The sequence below is a fragment of the Spea bombifrons genome, chromosome 1, assembly GCF_027358695.1.
Source record: "Spea bombifrons isolate aSpeBom1 chromosome 1, aSpeBom1.2.pri, whole genome shotgun sequence".
NCBI lineage: Eukaryota > Metazoa > Chordata > Amphibia > Anura > Pelobatidae > Spea > Spea bombifrons.
This window is the reverse complement of record NC_071087.1, coordinates 128,584,583-128,605,404: the sequence shown is the minus strand read 5'-3', so window position 1 is coordinate 128,605,404 and position 20,822 is coordinate 128,584,583. Positions and strand designations below refer to the sequence as shown.

Below are 20,822 nucleotides of genomic sequence, written 5' to 3'. Positions count from 1 at the left end.
GGTCAACCCGTTATGTTGTAGACAGGTGGAATGTTGCACCTATGTGACAATGAAGGGCTACTTACTATCTTCGTAGGGTAGTCACAGCTGTTCTGTTGAGACAGGGCCGTACGCTGAAGTTTGCCTTCCCTTAGCTTCTTGTTTACAGACCTCGAATTCCTGTATTTGTGTCTCTTTTGTTTTGAGCGGTGCCTCTCTTCTTTGGAGTAGTCCCTCAGTCTTTTGAGAAACACAGAAAAAATTAAAAATACAAATTTTTTATCAGTTATTGTATCATACTTTTTTAACCAGTTTAATTCTTCTGAATTTAATCCTGACAAGTCATTTTCTTACAACAAAGCAATCTAATTATTTTGGGTTAGTGTGGTTTTAATTAGTAAGATAAAGTAGTTTAATTTGTAACTTTTTCTTTTAAAAGAACAATATCCAAAACAATATTCGGAGATAAATAAATATATGGTTGTGAAATATAACCCTAAAAGGTAATATTAATTTGCCTATTAAATGGAAAAACACTTATATTTATCACTTATCAATATCAACTAAAGAAAACAATTGTAAAATATAATATATAACAATTTTATGTTACATATAAAGAAAGGTATAGACAGGTCTGGACTGGCCATCTGGCACACCGGGGAAAAATATGCCTGGCAGCAGGCTACGTGAACAAAAAAGAAATAGTGCGCGGCCGCGCATAACCAGCTGATGTCATCAGAAGGTTTGTTACCCTTAAAATGTCAGGGCCTTCTTGCCACTAACTTTACAAAAAAAACTGTGGTAAACATTATACCTTAAAATCAATCCTCAAATTTGGTTTGGATCTAGGAGCCAGTCAAAAATTTATGTGCAAACTTTTTTCTTCCCTAATCATGTTTTTAGTTTCATATATTACCCCCTGGTCTACAGTTAAAGGGTGTTTATTGGGGCAATACAACATAAAACACACCTTTCTTCAGTGCTGCACCATTGTGTGTGTACACTCAATCTGGCACTACAATACAGTAGACATACTGACTCTGGCACTATACATTTACACATAAAGTCTCTAGCACTATACATATACACACATACACACTGATACTACAGAATACACACACACAGTCACAGACTGACTCCAGCACTATACATTTACACACATGGACACGGACTCTGACATAACAGTATACACACACACACACTCACAGACTGACACCGTCACTATACATATACACACTGACTGACACTACAGTATACACACCAAGTAGAGACTTATTATGCTGCTGCCTATATTCTGCCATTGTGAATCCGGCATCCTATGCTGTTCTCCAGGGGAGCGGTGAAACAGGCAGCGGGGTCAGGTAATGCACATTATGTGACCCTGCTGGGTGCCTCACCCAGGAAAGCATAGGGTGCTGGATTCACATTGGTAGCCCTGGACAGTTTCTACTCCCTTGTCCCCACGGGCGTAGGAACCGGGGGGGACGGGGGGGATGGATCCCCTCCAGGAAATCATGTGGGAGGGACCGATAATAGAGAAATCCCCCCCAGGGCTGTAAGTGGAGCACAGCTGCCCGATCAGCAGCTGCAGCGTGCAGGACTGGTTGGGGAGATCAGTGTGCTCTCTGTCACTGAGCGCCGGGCGATGGGATATGACGTTTATATCCCAGCCCCGGCGCTCAGCATAAACAGAGTGAGCGGCAAACCAGAAGGAAAGGAGGAAGAGAAAGCAGAAAGGAAGAAGAGGAAGAGAAAGGTAAGAGATGTGAAGAACGAGGGGGGGGGTGTTTGAAGTGGAAAACGAGGGAGGGGTTTGAAGTGGAAAACGAGGGGGGGTTTGAAGTGGAAAACGAGGGGGGGGGTTGAAGTGGAAAACGAGGGGGGGGTTGAAGTGGAAAACGAGGGGGGGGTCTGAAGTGGAAAACGAGGGGGGGTCTGAAGTGGAAAACGAGGGGGGGGTCTGAAGTGGAAAACGAGGGGGGGGTCTGAAGTGGAAAACGAGGGGGGGGTCTGATGTGCAAAACGAGGGGGGGTCTGATGTGCAAAACGAAGGGGGGGTCTGATGTGCAAAACGAGGGGGGGTCTGATGTGCAAAACGAGGGGGGGTCTGATGTGCAAAACGAAGGGGGGGTCTGATGTGCAAAACGAAGGGGGGGTCTGATGGTAGACATGTGTGTGTGCATATACAAATGGTGAGGCATGTATTCGGGCACTGTTTATGAATGTGTATGGGCACTTGGGCAGGCATATGTGTGTGTTTATAGGGCAGGTGTGTATATGTGCGTGTATGGGCACGCGCATATATGTGCACTGTATGTGCATACGTGTGTATGGGCAGTGTATATGTGTCTGTCTGTATGGGCAGTGTATACGTGTAGGTCTGTATGGGCAGTGTATATGTGTGTATATAAGGAGTGTATTTGTCTTATAGTGTATACGTCTGTGTAAGTATGTGCAAGGGCAGTGTATATTTATGGGGAGGCATGTGTGTGAGCAGTTTATGTATGTTTGGGCAGGCGTGTATAAGGGTAGTGCATATGTGTGAGTACTGGCAAGTGTGTATGTGCAGGCAATTGCAGCGTATATATGTGTTTTTGTGGGCAGGCATGCGTAAGAGCAGTGCATATGTGTGTGTATGAGCAGGCGTGTCGATAATGATTCCCTGTAACACATGTTTAACTCAGGGGCACCTAGGGTTAAATCCAGGCCTATTTCTGGTTAAAGTGAGTGTGTGTGTCACTGTATGTAGCATTTGGACACAAGAGAATATTGCGGGGTGCTACTTGGTCTAGGGCATCACTAATACAAAGCGCCACGTGTTAAATCTAGGGGTAGGCAGAGTAAGTGAATGATGTGTTTGAATGTGTGTCTAGGTGTGATAGCGTATGTTTGTGGGTATGTTATTGTGCACATCTGTTTTTATGGGTATGTTAGTATGTTTCCAGGTGTGTTATAGCGGGCATGTGTCTAGGTATATTAGGGTGGGATTAGGGGGTATATTGGGGTGGATTATTGTGTGTGTGTATTTGTTAGTGTGTGTATGTGTATGTATGTTATTCAAGTGTTTAAGTGTGTGGATATGTTCCTGTGTGCATGACATGTTAGGAGTCTTAGATGGTTCCTTCAATACATCATAGTAGTCTCTGTGGCCGTGTCCAGTGCGGTCCATCTGTGGTTGTAAGATTTTTCTGTTTCCGTGGGAATTTTCTCCCATTCATCTAGTAGAACGTTTTATGAGCTGAAGGTGATAAACCAAGACATTTTGGACAGCACTATGCTTCTAACTTTGTGGGAACAGTTTTGGGGATGGTCCTTTTCTATTCCATCATGACTGTGCCCCAGTGTACAAAATAAGGTCCATAAAAGCATGGTTCCAAAAATTCCCCACAAAATCTTGTGGAAATCATTCCCAGAAGAGTGGAAGCCGTTATTGCTGCAAAGGGGGACCAACTTCATAGTAATGTCTGTTTTTATAATGCAATGTCATAAAAGTCCCTGTTGGTGAAATGGTCAGGTATACCCTACCAGTAAAAATGCTATCCCCCCCAGATTTTTAGGGGTTCCTACGCCCATGCTTGTCCCACAAAACCCTGGGCAACAGGATGTGGTTTCTAGTCACCATGGCAACCTGGCACCAGGGGTTTGTCGTGCCCTGCTTTAAACGTATCACTTTCACCAAATTTGCTCATGTAATTACAATACACGTCATTGAAAGCACGTACAAAATATTGTAAGAGGCAACCTTTGGGCATAAGACCGGTAATTCATTTTTTATTACTATAATTTATAAAATGACCTGTTTTCACAGCTCGAGGACCTGGAATCGGAGCTTACTGAACGAGAATGGCGATGATGATGGCGATGTGATTTCCGTGGCCTGCCACGTGAGCTTTGTAATAGATAGAAATATATCATGTTAATAATCATTGTTAACAATTTCAGAACAAGAACTAGTGAGTACTGGTTTTTTTAAAAAAAAAATTGTAAACAGAAATAATTGGAATAAATACATTAGATATTGCTTAATTGCACTGCAATACATATTGCTGAAAACTTGGATAGAGCCAAGAATATCTTTGTAAAGATATACTTTGATCTGGAGATTCCCTGATAACTCATTAACCTATATTTAAAACATTTGGCAAGGAAGGCACTATAATGGCATATAACTGTAGTTATTTGAGAAGAGAAAAAGCATATTTATATTTATATGGCTCCAGCAGATTCTATAGCGCTTTACAATCGGTAAGGATAATCGGTAGGATAAATTTGAAATCACAAACAATAACTGGTACAGAAGGAGAAGAGGACCCTGCTCTTATGAGCTTACAAATATAACATACATACATACAGTGATGTTTACTAGCCTTTACCACTGCTCAATGGACTACTGGCCCACTCACACTACGGAGGACTATGCCTACCCAGCTGTAGTCGCTGTGCCATGTGAGTATAGAACACAGCAGTATGGGTGGCATCCTCAAAGGTGTTTGCTGGTTGTGCTCCACGGGGTCAGGCCAGTTCCCAACATTGCATGTCAAATATTGGAAAAAGTTAGACTAGTTCACAGTCACCAAAAAAAGCCTTGGTGTTTATTTGATTGACACATATATGATCCTTTAGGCAGGATAATTAGAGCGAAAGCAAAAGCTTTAAAAAATTATAATTTTTGGCATTTGTAAAAATCATTACATAAATCCAAGTTATTAAAAGTATTATTCCAATTTGACCGTATTGTTAAAAACAATACCTATATAGCCAAACATTGTACCCTGTAGTTTGTTAATAGATCTGTCTATTTATTAATCCAAAGCTTTTTCAATTTGTGGTGCAACAGTGCTTGCTTTTGTGTGAGATAACTGCTGATAATTGTGACAGATAAACTATTCCTGGCAAAGATTTTATGTAATTAAACACATTTTTCTGGGAAGGGTTTTGGGCATTCAACTGGACTAAGAATCATGTTTTAAATAATGCATGTGAAGTGAAATTCAGCAGGCGAAAGAGCACCTATGAATGATTTTTATGTAAATGTTCTATTCATAAAAAAAAAGCATTTAAGTACTTTTCGTAAATGATTACATTATTTTTTAACATGCTGTAATGATTGGCTTTTTGAGTGGGATCTGTACTAATTAACGACCTTGATGAAATTCCACTGGAAGTTATTCCTTAGTGATTGTAAGATGGTACAATTATGTGGATCCTGCATAATTATGTTAAAAGGTTGTTAAATAATGTTACAGTAGTCTTCGGCTATGTTATGTTAGCTAATATCTGATTAGCATTTTAGATATGACAGGCTATGTTAGGGAGTCCATGAAAGCCACTTATGCATTATATATTATTTATAGAGCACCAACAGCTTCTATAGCACTATTACAATAGGGGAGAGATAAAATGAGCAATCAAATTAAAAGTGAACTGGCCATAGCATTAACACACAGACTTGATCAGAAAGAAACGAGGGCCCTGCCCTTGCAAGCTTACAGTATTTTATCTATTATTACATCCTCTTTATGACATTTTCTCCCGTTATTTGATCATGATTCACCAATGTTATGTCTACATCCCAGATACAGGTTTTCACGATTTTAAACTGATGCGGGAACGGTACCATTGCGCTATGTATCTTGGGTCATCTGGAATTTAAATCCAGCCTTGTCTGGTATACTGTAGCACACTGTTTAGATTTATAAATAGATAGATACAATTAGATATGTATTTATCACAATATATATATATATATATATATATATACCGTATATCTATATATATATATATACATACATATACACACACACGTATGTATTATATCTAAACAAACCAACATTATTGTTTATACAGCTACAGCTGATCTGCATGCCAACCTTCTTAATAAACAGTGATAATGCCTATTGCATCTTAAAAAAGTACTTAGAAATAAATGAAACATAATATGTTACTTTTTTATTGTTGCAAAGGGAACTGGAAATGGCTGCCCTACGTATTACTGTTGTAATTACCGTATTTGCTCGATTATAAGACGAGGTTTTTTTTCAGAGCAAATGCTCAGAAAAATACCCCTTGTCTTATAATCGGGGTCGTCTTCTAATCAGACCTCAAATAGAGGTCTGATTAGGAGACTAAGATCCAGATCCCCCGCACCGCTGCAGGGGACCTGGATCCTCCTGTCGTCGCCCCCCCCCACACACACACACACTTACCGGTGCTTCCGGAGGTGAAGTTGGCAGCGGGGGTTTGTATGCGTCTGTCGCAAATACCTTCCCCGACTGTCAGAGATCAGAGTTCCAGAGTTCCTGATCTCTGACAGCCGGGGAAGGTATTTGCGACGGACGCATACAAACCCCCGCTGCCAACTCCACCTCCTTCCGGCTGCCGCGGAATGAGACGTCAACCCGCTGCCCCGGCAATACAGCAGGAAATTGGAAGCACCGGTAAGTAAGTAAGTGTGTGTGTGTGTGTGTGTGTGTAGGGCATTTCTGGAATGCCTTATACCCCTATATGCCACTCTGGCACTTAGGGGGTTAAAAGGCATATTATGGGGCAGAGTGGCATATAGGGAGGTATAAGGCATTTCAGGAGGCAGAGTGGCGTTAAGGGGGCATTTAATAGTGCACTCTGCCTCCTGAAATGCCTTATACCTCCCTATATGCCACTCTGCCCCATAATATGCCTTTTAACCCCCTAAATGCCAGAGTGGCATATAGGGGTATAAGGCATTTCTGGAGGCAGAGTGCTCTATATAATGCCTTTTAACTCCCTTAATGCCACTCTGCCTCCTGGAATGCCTTATACCTCCCTATATGCCACTCTGCCCCATAATATGCATTTTAACCCCCTAAATGCCAGAATGGGATATAGGGGTATAAGGCATTTCTGGAGGCAGAGTGGCACATAGGGGGTCAAAAGGCATACCATGGGGCACAGTGGCATATAGAGGGTTAAAAGGCATATCATGGGCCACAGTGCCATATTGGTGTGGCAAGCCTGGGGGCAGATGTGCGTAACTGGGGGACAGGTTGGAAAATACAAGAAATAAAAACAAAAAAAAAATATTTTTCTCAATCATAGCTTTTATTAAAAAAAATAGTTTACATGAATTAACATTTACTGGTAAAACTTTTTTCCTTTAGGGTCGTCTTATATTCAGGCTTTTTCTTTTTTTCCTAAGTTAATATTCAGATTTTGGGGGGTCGTCTTATAATCAGGGTCGTCTTATAATCGAGCAAATACGGTAATTGCAGTATAGCAGGATTTATACTCATGATACATAAACCACATCATGTGTTTTGTAGTCAACATTTTATGCCTCGTTTCAAGAGATTCACTGACATTTTATACCTTGATAAACTAAAGTAATTGGGGGAAATATTAGGTGAATCTATATTATTGAAAGGAAGACTTGTGTATAGAATATAATACACATACAATTTGTGTGATAACAGTGGAAACCAATCATCCATGAGTGTATAATATGTAATAATATGTAATGGATAGGTTACTGTGTTGCTCTGCACTCTTGGTATTTAAATAGTAAAAATTACAGAAAAACATATAAAAAAAACCACACACATATACAGTGTGTTTGTGTATGTATGTATATATATATATATATATATATATATATACAGTATATAGAAATTGCAGGACGCTCTTGACATGTTTAGGTGTAAGAATAGCTTATTACATCAAATGTGATGATCTTCTATTTGACCCCTTTTTTCCTGGTGGGTATTTTACTGTTTATGTGCCATAATATATACATATTTATGAGATCACATTTTATGAACAACTTCTATTGTCATTAATATATGTAATAGAATCACTTAAATGACCCTGCTGGTGCTGTGCTGGCCGCTTGGCAGGACTGAGTTTAGGATAAGTGCATATAAAATCATATGGTACTTTTTTTTAATAAACATGTTATCCAATCGTCTTTTACAGATAATGGCCATTTAGACTCTGAAGGTCGGAGTCATTAAATATTTTACTGATATAAATATATCAAAGTGTGAGTAAGCCACTGATAAGCCACTGATAAACGGAATGGTTAGGAAATGTCACCAGCAATTGTATATCTGACACCGTCGGATGAAGTCGAATCTGTGTTACATTGTCCTGCAAGCACTGCCAGCGACTTCACACAGAGTTGCCACCATCGCTGTGTGATTTTGTGAGTCTACCATCTTACCGCAGAGCCTCAGTACGGCAATTTCCTGAGTACAGGACTCCTACTGGTAAGCCAGTGACTCCTAATGTTATTACTGACAGTAATGATAATCATGGCTGCTCTTGAGAAGATAGAAAGCAAGTTCCCTGTAGTTCTTGTCATCCCAATATGCTTTGCAATCAGAGTGGTACAGAAAGCCAGCATGCATTTTATTCCCAATATCTGATCTACATGAGAGACTGGAGGTGAGAAGAACCGTAATGCATAATGAGAATATCATTACTCGCTGGTGGGACTGAAATGATAACGCTGTTTTCTTTTATTTCAAACAGTTATTTTAAATACAGGGGTTAGTTTTGAAATGCATAATGTAAGAAACCTGTCTGTGACTCTGATTATATTACCATTTCAGAGACATTGTAAAAAAGCGCATCAATCTGCAAATTATTGTCATTTAAAAAAAAAACCTCAGACTTCATTGTCCACAGAGGTAGCTTTACCAGTTATTGCAAAGGACCGGTTAATGCTACAAAGCATTCAAATAACTAGAGATCTAAGGCACAGATCTACAGTATATATATTTCACAGCACTTGTTCGAAGAAATACAGTTTAAGAGCTTGACCGCCATAAGACAACAAAAAGCACAATGATATATTCTTTTGGTATGTTTATAGGGTGTTACATCCATTTCTATAACAACAGATCTTAAAAACATAAACCATTTCACATTCCCTTTAATTTCTAGGTGACTTGTCAGCAACTGAACATAACCCTTGAGACCTGGAGAGCCAACGCATTTTAATTATTTATAAAAAAAATGTTCTGTTCTCATCAAAACCAGTAGGGAGCGTGGTAATTAACATATAGGCAATTCACAAGAGCAGCTCATTAGCTAACTGCTCCATGCAAAACCAAATATATATACGGTATATGTGATTCTGCTCTTAAATGGACCTCCTTCCAAGACTATTGAAATGATTGTGATACTCCAATCTTCTATCCTCAGACTAGAATCTTACACACTTAATGTTTGTTTATAAACCATAGATTTGATTGTGGTGACCTTTCTTACCCCACCACCAAACAGTACACGTTTTTGCTCCAGGCTGGTCTTCAAAGGACCATGTAACAGACAGAGTGTATTTTCTTCTCGGAGGAAGTGTTAGATATACGACTTTTGGAGATATTTCTTAACTGTTTGTAAAATCAGTTTATCGGTGGACTTGTCAGTGATATTCCAGTTGATTTATTTACTGTATATCCGTAATATATGTAATGACTCAATAGATAAACACATAGTACATCTACTTACTGCTTCCTGCGCTTTTTTTCATGTTTTCTTTTACTTTTTGGGCTGGATGAGCTAGGAGAAGGAGCAAGTCATTAATTGCCACATATGAAGCATTGAATACCTCCATATTTAAAGAACATATAGTGACATCTGTTAAAAGGTCAGATTCCAAACCACATTTAAGCCAAGATTTCACAAAAGATTGTAATAAAATATTATAAAATAAATAATACATAAAATAAAGACCAGTTAAATGACAATGTATCTATCAATATGCAACCCACTAATCTCCTTTCTAATTCTAACACCTTTTAATATCCCATCACAAAGGTTCTATCTAGGAACTTTTCAGGAGGTATTCTAAATTGTTTCATGTATTTAAGCAGAGATCTCAAGAACCAACTGAGATATTGAATTTGAATAGACTATGAAGGCATTAGCTCCAAATAATACCACCCTGAGAGAATGACACTTGGGTAAATAACATTAATACTAAAGGTCAAGCATTCTCTGGTATGGCTGTGCACAAGCAGGGCGTGTGTTACACAGAAGGCATACAATCAGTACACACACACAGCCACCCATTGTACATATAACAGAGGATTGCCCTGTCACCCGCTAACATGTACCTGATCATGTGAGTGACCTGCTGATAAGTTTTACACTACTAACCCAAAACTGCATCACACTGACGCTATGCCAACAGTGATCTACTAGAAAATCAACATGAGACCAGTGGCTTTACAAAAAACCCCGGGGACCCCATGCTAGCTGTGTGAAGATGCACCTCCCCACATCATTAACATCACTTCAGGGACAGTTTCTGCACTAAGAAGTGTTGTGGACCCCCTATGACCTAGGGACCATCCGGCACCACAGGGGGTCTGTGTTATACCCCTGCATGAGACTTTAATCCCGTGAATATATTCTGGTAAATCAGAAGCCTTTGAACGCACAAACCAAAAGGATGGTGCAATTGAAATAACGACAATGGGCTGCATTCAATGCTGGAGATGAATCTATCACAAGTAGGTTAACTGCAACCCCCCATTACATTACAAAGGGAATAGATGAGATAAAAACAGGGGCATATTCAAACAGATTTTTGTTGATTTTTTTATGCTTCACTTATTTTTTGGTCACAGCATCCCTTTCAAATATTTAACTAATATGGATTTGGTTAAACGCACACAATATATCTTTTAACATGTCAACATGCCAGGATAGGACCAATGGAAACATGGTTTGTTTCTGTAATTATTTAAAATATAATAATAATTATTATAGTATTAGTTATGGACCATTGTGTGCTTTGTTTGAAGTATTTGTGCTACAGAACTAGCAGCTGGAATATCCGTATGCATTTAGTACTGTTCATGATACATTTATACAAGCTTCATATGACGCTACAAACAATCACAAGGCATGTTTCTACTTACCTGTGTCTTCTTTTTTTGGGATAAGACCTGAAGAAAATACCAAAAATAATGTTAATAAAATTTCCTCTGCATTAAAAACACCCCTCCAGGTAATTACAATGTCAGACTGCCTTCCTGTGCACTCGAGCTATACTTTTCCACACATTATATTAATGGTTTGATTGTTCCCTTTGTACACAATGTTTTGTTCATTATTAAATAATCTTATGTATTCTTTAATATTTCTGAATAATCAGCTGAACATGTGTTTTTTTTTATTCCTGGCGGTTTCTTTAATTTGGTTCACCTTTTTGTTTTCCATTGCGGTTCACCGTTCTACATCTGTACAGATTTGCAGAATATTTAATAATTTCTATGCTTTATAAACTTTCAATATAATGTACTTTAGTGAATGCAGGCGTACAATGGACTGGCCAATTATCTGTATTGCAAATATGTCCCTGGCTGTAAAATGATTGTGCTGTTTGGCTAGGGTTGCAACCTCATCAGATAGTTGATAACATAATTCTGTACTTAATGCCGCTCCCGATGCTGCTTATTTCATGTTGTATAGGCAAATTAGGTCTAATGACAATAACCAAAAGGTCCTAATTAATATCAATGACATACAAACTAATGACAGATCATTTTAATGGGAACCGCAGGTAAGTAAAGTTTAGTGAAACCTTATATTTCATATTTGGAATTGCAACTATTCATACCTGTTTCTCTTCCGTTTCTTTGAACTCTTCTTCTTTTTCTTTTTTAATAGGGAAGGACTGTAGGACCGAGACCTAGCAAATAAATAATGAAGGAAACTCCATTTAGCATCAGAACATTTCTGTCGCATAACTCAACTATCTTCAAGCACATTATATAGCAATTCCTGTTTAAAAAAACTTGCAATCTAATGCAATTTAGTTAGCTGACGCAGGTATCATTATGTTTTTTTTTCCAGAGCCACGCTTCACCCATGGTGCTAGAAGTTCTGGGGCCCTCATATAGTCTTCACATAGCTTAATAATGTGGCCGGTCCGGCCTTGAAATGAACCGGAAATATTTTTTTACCTTTTTCTCTTCTTGCGTTCTGATTTCTTCTTTTTCTTCTTTGCTTTTGGTGGAGGTGAAATGCTGTGACCTTCATCTGAGGAGCTGTGAACAACAAAAAGTCAGGTTAATGTTTGTTTATGTACACATTTTTTTGCTTGTAGGCCTGATTTTCTAAATCACCAAACTTTGGACATCACACACAAATCTCCAGCTGGGGTGGAGCGAAAGACATTGATGTCCTTCAACTTCATTCATTGCCGATTGTCCCTAAAAGCATTTGGGTGACCAGTCTGGTATAACCTTGCTTAAAATCAGCCCTGCTTGTCTGAACGGAAAAGAAGTTCTGAATATAAAGATCAGAAAATGCAGTCAAGACAAATCACGAGATGGTGGAATTACATTGGTCTTCAAAGTTTTATGTTCATTATTAAACAAACGAATTGTTTACATTTAAAGGCTTTTGAATTGTTTGAAATAGGATGATTTAATGCCCCTTCCCAAGACCGTGTACCACGCCTCTCCTACTATTTTAGAATAATTGCCTCATCTGCCTTTGTTTCTTTAAAGAGAATGTTGTTTTTCCAATAACAACCTTACACATATAAAAAATATAAAAATTAAATGTTTTGCATTTTTCCTGTTAGCATTAATGTTTATGTAAAATTTGCAGCCGACGTCTATATAACATTTAGCTTGGCACCAGAACTATAGAAATAATAATGCCTTTTTTACCTCTTTTTACTATTGTGCGCATTTGTTCTTTTTCCGGTTAGGCCCTTTTTGGTAGGTTAGGTGTACAAGAGACGTTTCTATATTAAAGGGATATTTCTAAAAAGCACTTTGCTTCAAGTCAAAACCAGTAATTCTAGCAAAGGATAAATATCGTCTGGTTTTTGCAGAAATTATTATGTATTGGTTTAACAAGGTCTTTAGGACAAATGTTTTATTTTTTTCTGTGTTTTGCCAAAAATGAAATCATAATTTATTGTTATTTTTTTTTAATATCGACAATAAAAAGATAAATGATATATCACTGTTGCATTTAAAACCAAGTCACATAAATGCGGGCGCATGGCAGCCCAGTGGTAAGTGGGCATACGCTATCTAAAATAGAACGAAAGATCAGATTGTGTACCTCTTGTGTTTGGTGATACTGACATGAAGTCAGCGAGGGGATTTGTAATCATTTATTATCTTCCTCTGTAAGATATCATCACAGGCTAGAGATTAAAAGGCTCTGTAGAACATTTCTGTTTATGGTAGGTGTCTTTTTTAAAAAATAGATGTGTTGCTTTGAAAAGCAGCATGCCATGAAGCTATTTATTGTCTCTATCATGGTGTGAACAGGAGTGAAGCTTTGTATCATGTACCGGATGAATGCCACATCTCTTACGTTGAGGTTTATTCTGCACAACCATACCTGGCAAGATGTTAAACTGAATTCAGTGGATCGCATTGAACTGCATTTATGTTTCACGCAGGAACATCTATTGGCAGCAACACAATCACACCAAATCTATAATCGCCGAGCGTAGTTAACCTTGATTTGCCCTTCTCTTCTTTACAAGCAGCACCCTTAAAACGTTACATAGTGTAAGAGGAATTTTGAATCGACTGCGGAATATTTCATACGTATGAGAGTGGGAACTGTGGATGGTTAATCAAAGTTGACCTGAGGCGCTTTTGTGGAAAAATACTAAACATGGAGCAACCAGCAAAAAAAAAACGCAAATTGTTTTATATTTCGTAGTAAATATAAGAAAGTCTATTTCCTACAAAACTGAGTTGTGTTTTGCCCTGATAAGTACAGATGCTGTTTCCTACTGTTATTTTTACCATATACACAACAGTTTAGGTGACAAACTACATTCACAAACAGTTTGTATAGAATGTATAGTGAGATGGAGTGATGCCTAAACCAGCAAACCATAATCTACAAACGATAATTTATTAATTTATGATTTATATGTAAATGCTCTGAAAGAAGTTTGTGTCCGTAGTATATCATGGATTTCATATTGGGAGGGGGGGCCACAAATTTTGTACATGAACTTTTAACCAATATTTTTGCAACAGTATTGATTTTTATTGCCATCATGATGTTAAGGCTGCTTTGATCAATGAATGAATTAGCAACTGATCAGGTACTCGTAAATCAAATTATAAATGTATACACCCTAAGCTTATAATGTGGCCTCTAATCACTACAATGATATCTGACATTGAGGGATAGCACCGAGAAGGACGTTATACTAGCCACACTATAGATTACCCCAAAGGGCAGATACATCTTAACAAAGATTGACCTGCGATCCCGTACTTACCCGCAGGTACGGGGGGATTTCAGTTACGCTCCCCCAGAAAAGCTTTTGGATTCAGTTGAAGTCATGTTGTTATAGCACTATTCCACAACGCGTTGAACAAATATTATTTAAACACTTTCCTATATAGCATTACTATATATGTAGCTTGTTAAACCCAATGGGAAAGCCTTTATTTTGTATCCCCGCGGGGAAGCATAATCCTTTAGGTTTTGGAAATTATTCATTTTAGGCTGCAGTAGTTGACAGACTAAATTACAGTCCTCGAAGGGGCATTTGTTTAGTGCCGTTTAAGTGTATGGGATGTCTAGAGGAGATTAATCTTGAAGTTAAAAAAAAGAAATCCCTGGATGGAAAGAGGAGATTGATTATGTTAGCAGTTTGCTACTTCATGTTATTGCTTTTCCAGTCCATCTTACCTGCTCATCTTTACAACTTCTAACTGGTCATCCATCCAACCTGTGAGTAATTTAGACTCCCACAGAGAAAGCATATGGGTTTTGCCATTTTATTGTTTTTATTCTTTTTTCGTTATTTTAAAACACTTTGGTTATTTTCTTTGTTTTGTACCAAGCTATGGATTATAGGACCTGCAGTTAATGATCAGTCCCGGACTTGCTAGGAGACTGTACAGACTGGTGAACAGGGTTATGTGAACACTTCCTAGACACAATGCTGTCTTGGACTAAGCAGCCACGGAATGATTAGTCTAGATCTCATCATCAGTCATAGCATCAGTCATAGCATCTTATCGCACTGTGTAAAACATGCTTACAGGGCCATTGAACTTTTAGTATGATGGTTAAAGGTGTCATATGGTTTACTAGCTTCCTAGAGCAAGATGTTCTTTGGACAGATCTAGTGTATCTTTCAATTACATTTTAGAATCTAATCCACTGGAAATATATCTTGTTATACCTGTACAAGACATGCTAGAACACTGATTTTTATTATAATCATGGACATTTTTTTTGCTTCCGCACTATTTTGTACCTTCACATTAATGTCGCCCAGTTCCAGTTTTTTATGCCAGATTTCTCAAAGGGCTTCCAATAAAAAGATGATATATCTAAATAGCAGTGCTAAATATCATCCTGCTACTGTTTTAATTAAAATAAATGCACCGCTGTACAGGCACTTGCATTTTTATACCTTAATATTCCCAAGTGTGTGTTAAAAGGCACGGGGCCCATGGCAACTCAGTCACATCTATTAATACACAAATGTGCACTAAAATAACAAGCTGAAATAATTATACATTTCTTTTTATTTCTCAAAGACGTTAGGTCTCCTGGTGCGCATATATTGACGTTGTACAACCACAACCATAGGTAATGCAACAATAAGGCCTCCTGCACTGATTGCACAGTTCCCTTAGCCCCGAAGCTAAAACTCCACTATATATTCTTCCAAGAAGGACTTTAGGTGGTCTGTTTCAATTCAATGATCTGATGAGCTCTTTATTTATATAGCACCATCATATTCCACAGTGCTGTCCAATGGGTAGAAAGCATTTAGCAAGGCAAAGGGTATGGAAGGATCTGTTTAAGCAAACTTACAACCTAGAAAGCTATTGATTATCAAATGAACAGTTCTACAACAAGCAGTTGTCCATTTTTTATTTCAACAAAACCGTGTAATGCAAATCTATGTAGTTAGGTAAATTTAATTCAACTTGTACAGCCTGTTCTTAGAGTAGTTGAGAAGCTGAATTATGGTTGGAATAAGAACACAGCTGGCTGTCTCAGAAATATTTATTAGCGGCTGTAAAGCATCAGTGCAGCGCATAGAAGAACACATAGGGGAATCAGCGAGGGATCCGTCTCTTCTATGCTTAACTCACACATAACGCTTGTCTTGAGAATTCTGCCTGCTAAGCAGAAATATAATGGTGGGTTGCTACATCAAGTATAGATGTTAATCTGACTGCTCAATTCTGAAGCCTTGAGATTCTAAAAGTTGGGGTTCGCGTAAGAAAATGACACAACTTAACAGGATCAGAATAATGAGTTACGTAAAAGTCACACACTGTTATTACAGATTTACAAATTCCACAAAAAGAATGTTGACCTGGTAGCTTTCACTGTGTGTTCTAGGCTACTTGGTTAAATGACACATACCATAGATTTCCTTAGGAAGTTGTGTTGACCTGCACTTTTGATCAGACATATTGGATAGAAATGAGGCAGGCACTGTATTTATTTCCAAGGGCACAGAAAAAAAGATTAGGTGGGCTCACCTTCATGTAAGACCATTAACCCTTTATACTTTCAGTTGCTACACGTAGACAAGTCTGGCATGTAACTCCAGAAAAAAAACTCGAAGCTAAGTGGGTCTTTGTAGGAATATACCAAGGGTCAATATAAAAACTAAACACATGTATTGAAACCATGAAACCAAGATAACATGCTATTTCAGTGAGTAAATGACATCTTTATTGTAACATTGTTATTTAGGTAACAAGGTTACAATAAATTATTTAGATAACATGTGCGATGTAAGCATTTGCAATGCTCTGTTGGATCGTTCTTTTCCTACCTGTGATGATTATGTGCAGTGACTTCTCTCCCAAGCCGTTCATTTGTACCCCCGTTTGCCAGACTCCCATTCTTCTTCTCAGATTTTTGGTCTTTGTCTTGACATGGTGAGCCATTTATAATGTCATTGCTGAAAGAAAGCAGAAGAGGAACATGAGTGAACAGTTTCTACAAATATATATATATATATATCAATAGACATATATACACAGATAGATATGACATTTATCAGATCTTAACAACAAGCAAATTAAAAGCTGTATGTTAGGAGATGTAGAAAAGTATTTATTATTCGCTCAGCATAGAAGTCTTCTAGATACTTGTGGTCATTTTAGATGATATTAGCTCCACTAACCATGCAACAAAACTTGAAAAATGGAACAGAAACCCTTCTTATCATGATAAAGTATTAATTTAAGTACTAACTGATAAAAATTAACAAATATGGGACAATCTTCAAAAACTCTGTTCCATGGAATGTACACCTGGTTTTTGAAGTCAGTAATGAACATGTAGAACTGCATATGCTTTCACGCCATTGGAGTCCATTTACTTATATTCGAGTTGTGATTTAAGTTAAAGGGGTTGCTCTCAAGTACGCATTAACTCAGTTACAACTTGCAAATGTTGATAACTCAACATTTTACCATTTATAATAATAACTGGCTTCGTTTGTACAGGAATATCTTGGATTTCAGGCACTAAATTATCAGAAAATCTCTTTATATTAGTACATAGACATTTGTAATACACTGTAGTTGTGTTTGTGGACATGTCATTTTAGTGTGAGGGTCCTTTGCGTGATTACTAAGAGGTTACTTTGAGTTAGTGAAGACACTACATACTTTGCTAATTTTACATGGACAATGTCTTGAAGAAATAACTACAAGATATGTGAATTAGAGAGATGCTTGCAAGTAGTGTGCCAATCTTATAATACAATAATTCATTTAGCAAAGTCCCCCAAATACTTAAATGAGGAAGCATCAGTATTTTAATCACTTCCAGACGATTAGAAGCACGTCCAGAGAATCACTTAAGGAGCAGCCAATCACATGCATGCTAGGAAAAAGCCATTCACATAGGATATATTTGATTGACTGCAGGCCAAAAAGCATAACCTGGTATACTCAGTGCTTTTAGTAGCTGGGGGGCGACCTAAATGAGAACTAAAGAAAGCCTGCGCCAATTTGCATGCAGTAAAATTAACTGGGGTTCATGCAAAATGGACTCCGATATGCACTGAACATGAAAATTGGGCGGGGGTGCTCCTTTTAATATGACAATTTGTGAAATGCTTTGTAATGAAAGAGCAATACTGCAAAGAATTACTGAGATGACATCATATGCCTTGTGATACTAGCAACTACCACAAAACTGAGGTCTTTGCCATTTGTATTAGTAACAGACAGCTCTCGGTCTGACACTCTTTGGTGTTGTTTTCCTATGTGTCAACACTCTTAATAACAACGTCTGCTTCGATTTCATGCAGCAGCCAAAGTGATCAGAGTGTGGTGCAATACCAATGAGTTCATTCGACAAGGATTCTTTAATACATAGAAATGTAAGCGCTGCTCAGGAGAGATCACCCTAACAGGCCCATAACACCTGCCAAATTGAGACAGCGGGGCAGCTATGCCGGACAGCGGCTGAGGTTGCCCTTGCAAAAGCAACCAATTGTATATCATTGCATAATCTGTCAGTCCTATTATAAATAAAAGATAATAATTTGAAAATTGTTTGCAGCAATACATGCTGTGCCACTTTAACACTTTAGCTGTATTATTGGTTCACATGCTAAAAATACCAGGTATTAGTTTTAAAAACAGTTTGACTAGTTTGGTGTGAATGATTGGTCTCTCTCATTCCAGGTGGATGTCAAAGCAATACGAAGAACCGCCATGTTTAATTTGCTTTGGTTCAACCATTGCAGCTTTGTAGTATGAACTGTTGTGTATTGAAGGTTAGGGCATGTTTGTGAACGTACATGTGGCTGAATGAATGATGACACTGTCCTCATTCTTGGAACACACATGATGCATGAAGAATGTTCAAGCCTGAACTGCCCTCTTCCCATCTACCAGCAATGTTCAAGATTCAACCTTGCTTGACTTTTGAATTATGAGCTATAATATTATTTTCTGTTATAATTTCCAGGAGTGTTTAATTATACCGCCAGGCTAGTCTCGTATGAAAGATCTGACCATTAAATAAATATCATACTTGGCATTTCCATTTGCTTATTTTCTCTGTAATTAATGAGGCCTTTTCTTCACTGGTTCACACGTGATGTGTTGAATACTTGCCAACTTAATTAGCACACTTTACATATAAAACGTTCCGACATGCAAAGCTGCACGTGGGTAAATGAATGATATATGTCGTGCCTAAATATATCATAATCTCATATACTAAGTTGATTTTCAAATTACAGATTTTTGTGGTTGAGCTGTGCAGCTGTATTTGGTTCATAGCCGCCTTCACAAGACATTCGCACCCCATACGCTATTCGAACATTCTCCATACACAACCAGGAGAACTCAGTTAATTTACCACCACTGGCATTCCATTAGGGGGTTTACAATAGAGCAGAAGAATCAATTTAGTAAGTAATGATGTATACTGATGTCATGTCGTGGGTAAAATACACCAATCAATTCATACCTTCCAACATTTTTGGTGTACCAATCAGGCACCTGTATTGGCGGAGTGTGGCAAGAAGCAGAAAGTGGGTGAGGACAAAGGCATAAGGACTCGCTTCACCTTACCAGAAGAACTACCTTGCACAGCTCAACTTCAGAGCATTGCAAGGAGGCCACATGGGAGCTGGAATGGAGCAAAATCAGACCTCTATTGATCAGCTCCTTGGGTCAGTCAGAGGAGATCAGAGGATCTCTTCAACTGGGTCATGTTCCTCACTGACCGCAAACACAAGCCAGTGGGGCAACTACAGGGGATTAAGGGAAAGTCATTCTGAAATTAAGATTGTCCTGCAAAAACAAGAACTGTTTGAGTTATGTATTAAATAATGACCAAAAAGAATAAAGATATGACTGCCAAAAATCTTTAAAATAACTAGAACTTAAAAAAACCCAGTTAACATGATACTTTGATCTATTAAAGGTTTTCTATTTTTTTTATATACTTTTAACCTATTAAATGTTAATTTATTAAAAAGAATAGATTCCATTATATAATATGTTTTCTTTAACCCTTAAAGGGTTTAAGTAGAGGAAATTAATTAGGTGTCGGAAGCTTCCAACTTACACCTTTCCCATGAGCTAAATTTAGCCGTAAAAACCCAGTGGGGGAGAAAAACGAGATGTTTTGATTGCAATTGCTTAGAATAAATCCCACAGACAAGGCAATTTGAACGTGTAGATTAAAAAAAAAGAAAAAGAGGCAGGAGCCCCTTCCTTTGAGCTGTGAGTATTAATCATGCGGATTCCTGCAGTTTGTTATGGAAAATTATAATAGCAAATCAAAGAGAAGTTTTCGATGTGATTGCACTGATTTACAAGTGGCTCTGATTATGTCAGAAGGTTCGTGGTACATTATCGGGACACTGAAAACGAGCTGCAAGGCTTTTGTCAAGCAAGGTTAAGAGTGCGGCTTCGCACACCTTGGTTAATTTGTTTGTGCTAATTTAATTCCCCCAAATGTCTTTTCCTCCCCCTTTCCATGCTTATATATTTCAATACCTTTTCTTTAAAGAAAAGCAATGCTAAGCTTGAAATCACACCAAAAGGGCAGGTTCCTACCTAGGATCTTTTAAGATGAGCAAACCTAATAGTACATACTAATAGTACATAAGAACATCCACTGCTGGGCCTCACTAATGGTTCTGATAACAGAAAACCAACACTTGTCAGAAGGTAAAGATATTGTGAATGAAGTCACCTGCATTCAAGCAGTGAATTACGCTGGGATGCACCATTGAGAAAAGCACCAATTGGAATGTTTCGATATTATTAAAGTACAAAAGGAAAGAAACAGCTCTACACTTAGAAATCACCCATTCGTTCTGGTATAAAAACAATCACTCACGGACA

General features: G+C 38.1%; 1 protein-coding gene across 1 annotated transcript in view; it reads right to left on the bottom strand.

The window, feature by feature from the left end:
* The window catches only part of SRRM4 (serine/arginine repetitive matrix 4), a 66,013-nt gene that overhangs the window by 14,549 nt on the left and 30,642 nt on the right, over window positions 1-20,822 (bottom strand). The window contains exons 2-8 of the mRNA XM_053473469.1: window positions 16,772-16,900; window positions 11,931-12,014; window positions 11,585-11,656; window positions 10,884-10,910; window positions 9,466-9,516; window positions 3,776-3,868; window positions 66-219 (exon numbers count right to left, since the gene is read on the bottom strand). Coding sequence (XP_053329444.1) covers window positions 66-219; window positions 3,776-3,868; window positions 9,466-9,516; window positions 10,884-10,910; window positions 11,585-11,656; window positions 11,931-12,014; window positions 16,772-16,900 — 610 coding nt within the window. The remainder of the gene's footprint in view (window positions 1-65; window positions 220-3,775; window positions 3,869-9,465; window positions 9,517-10,883; window positions 10,911-11,584; window positions 11,657-11,930; window positions 12,015-16,771; window positions 16,901-20,822) is intronic.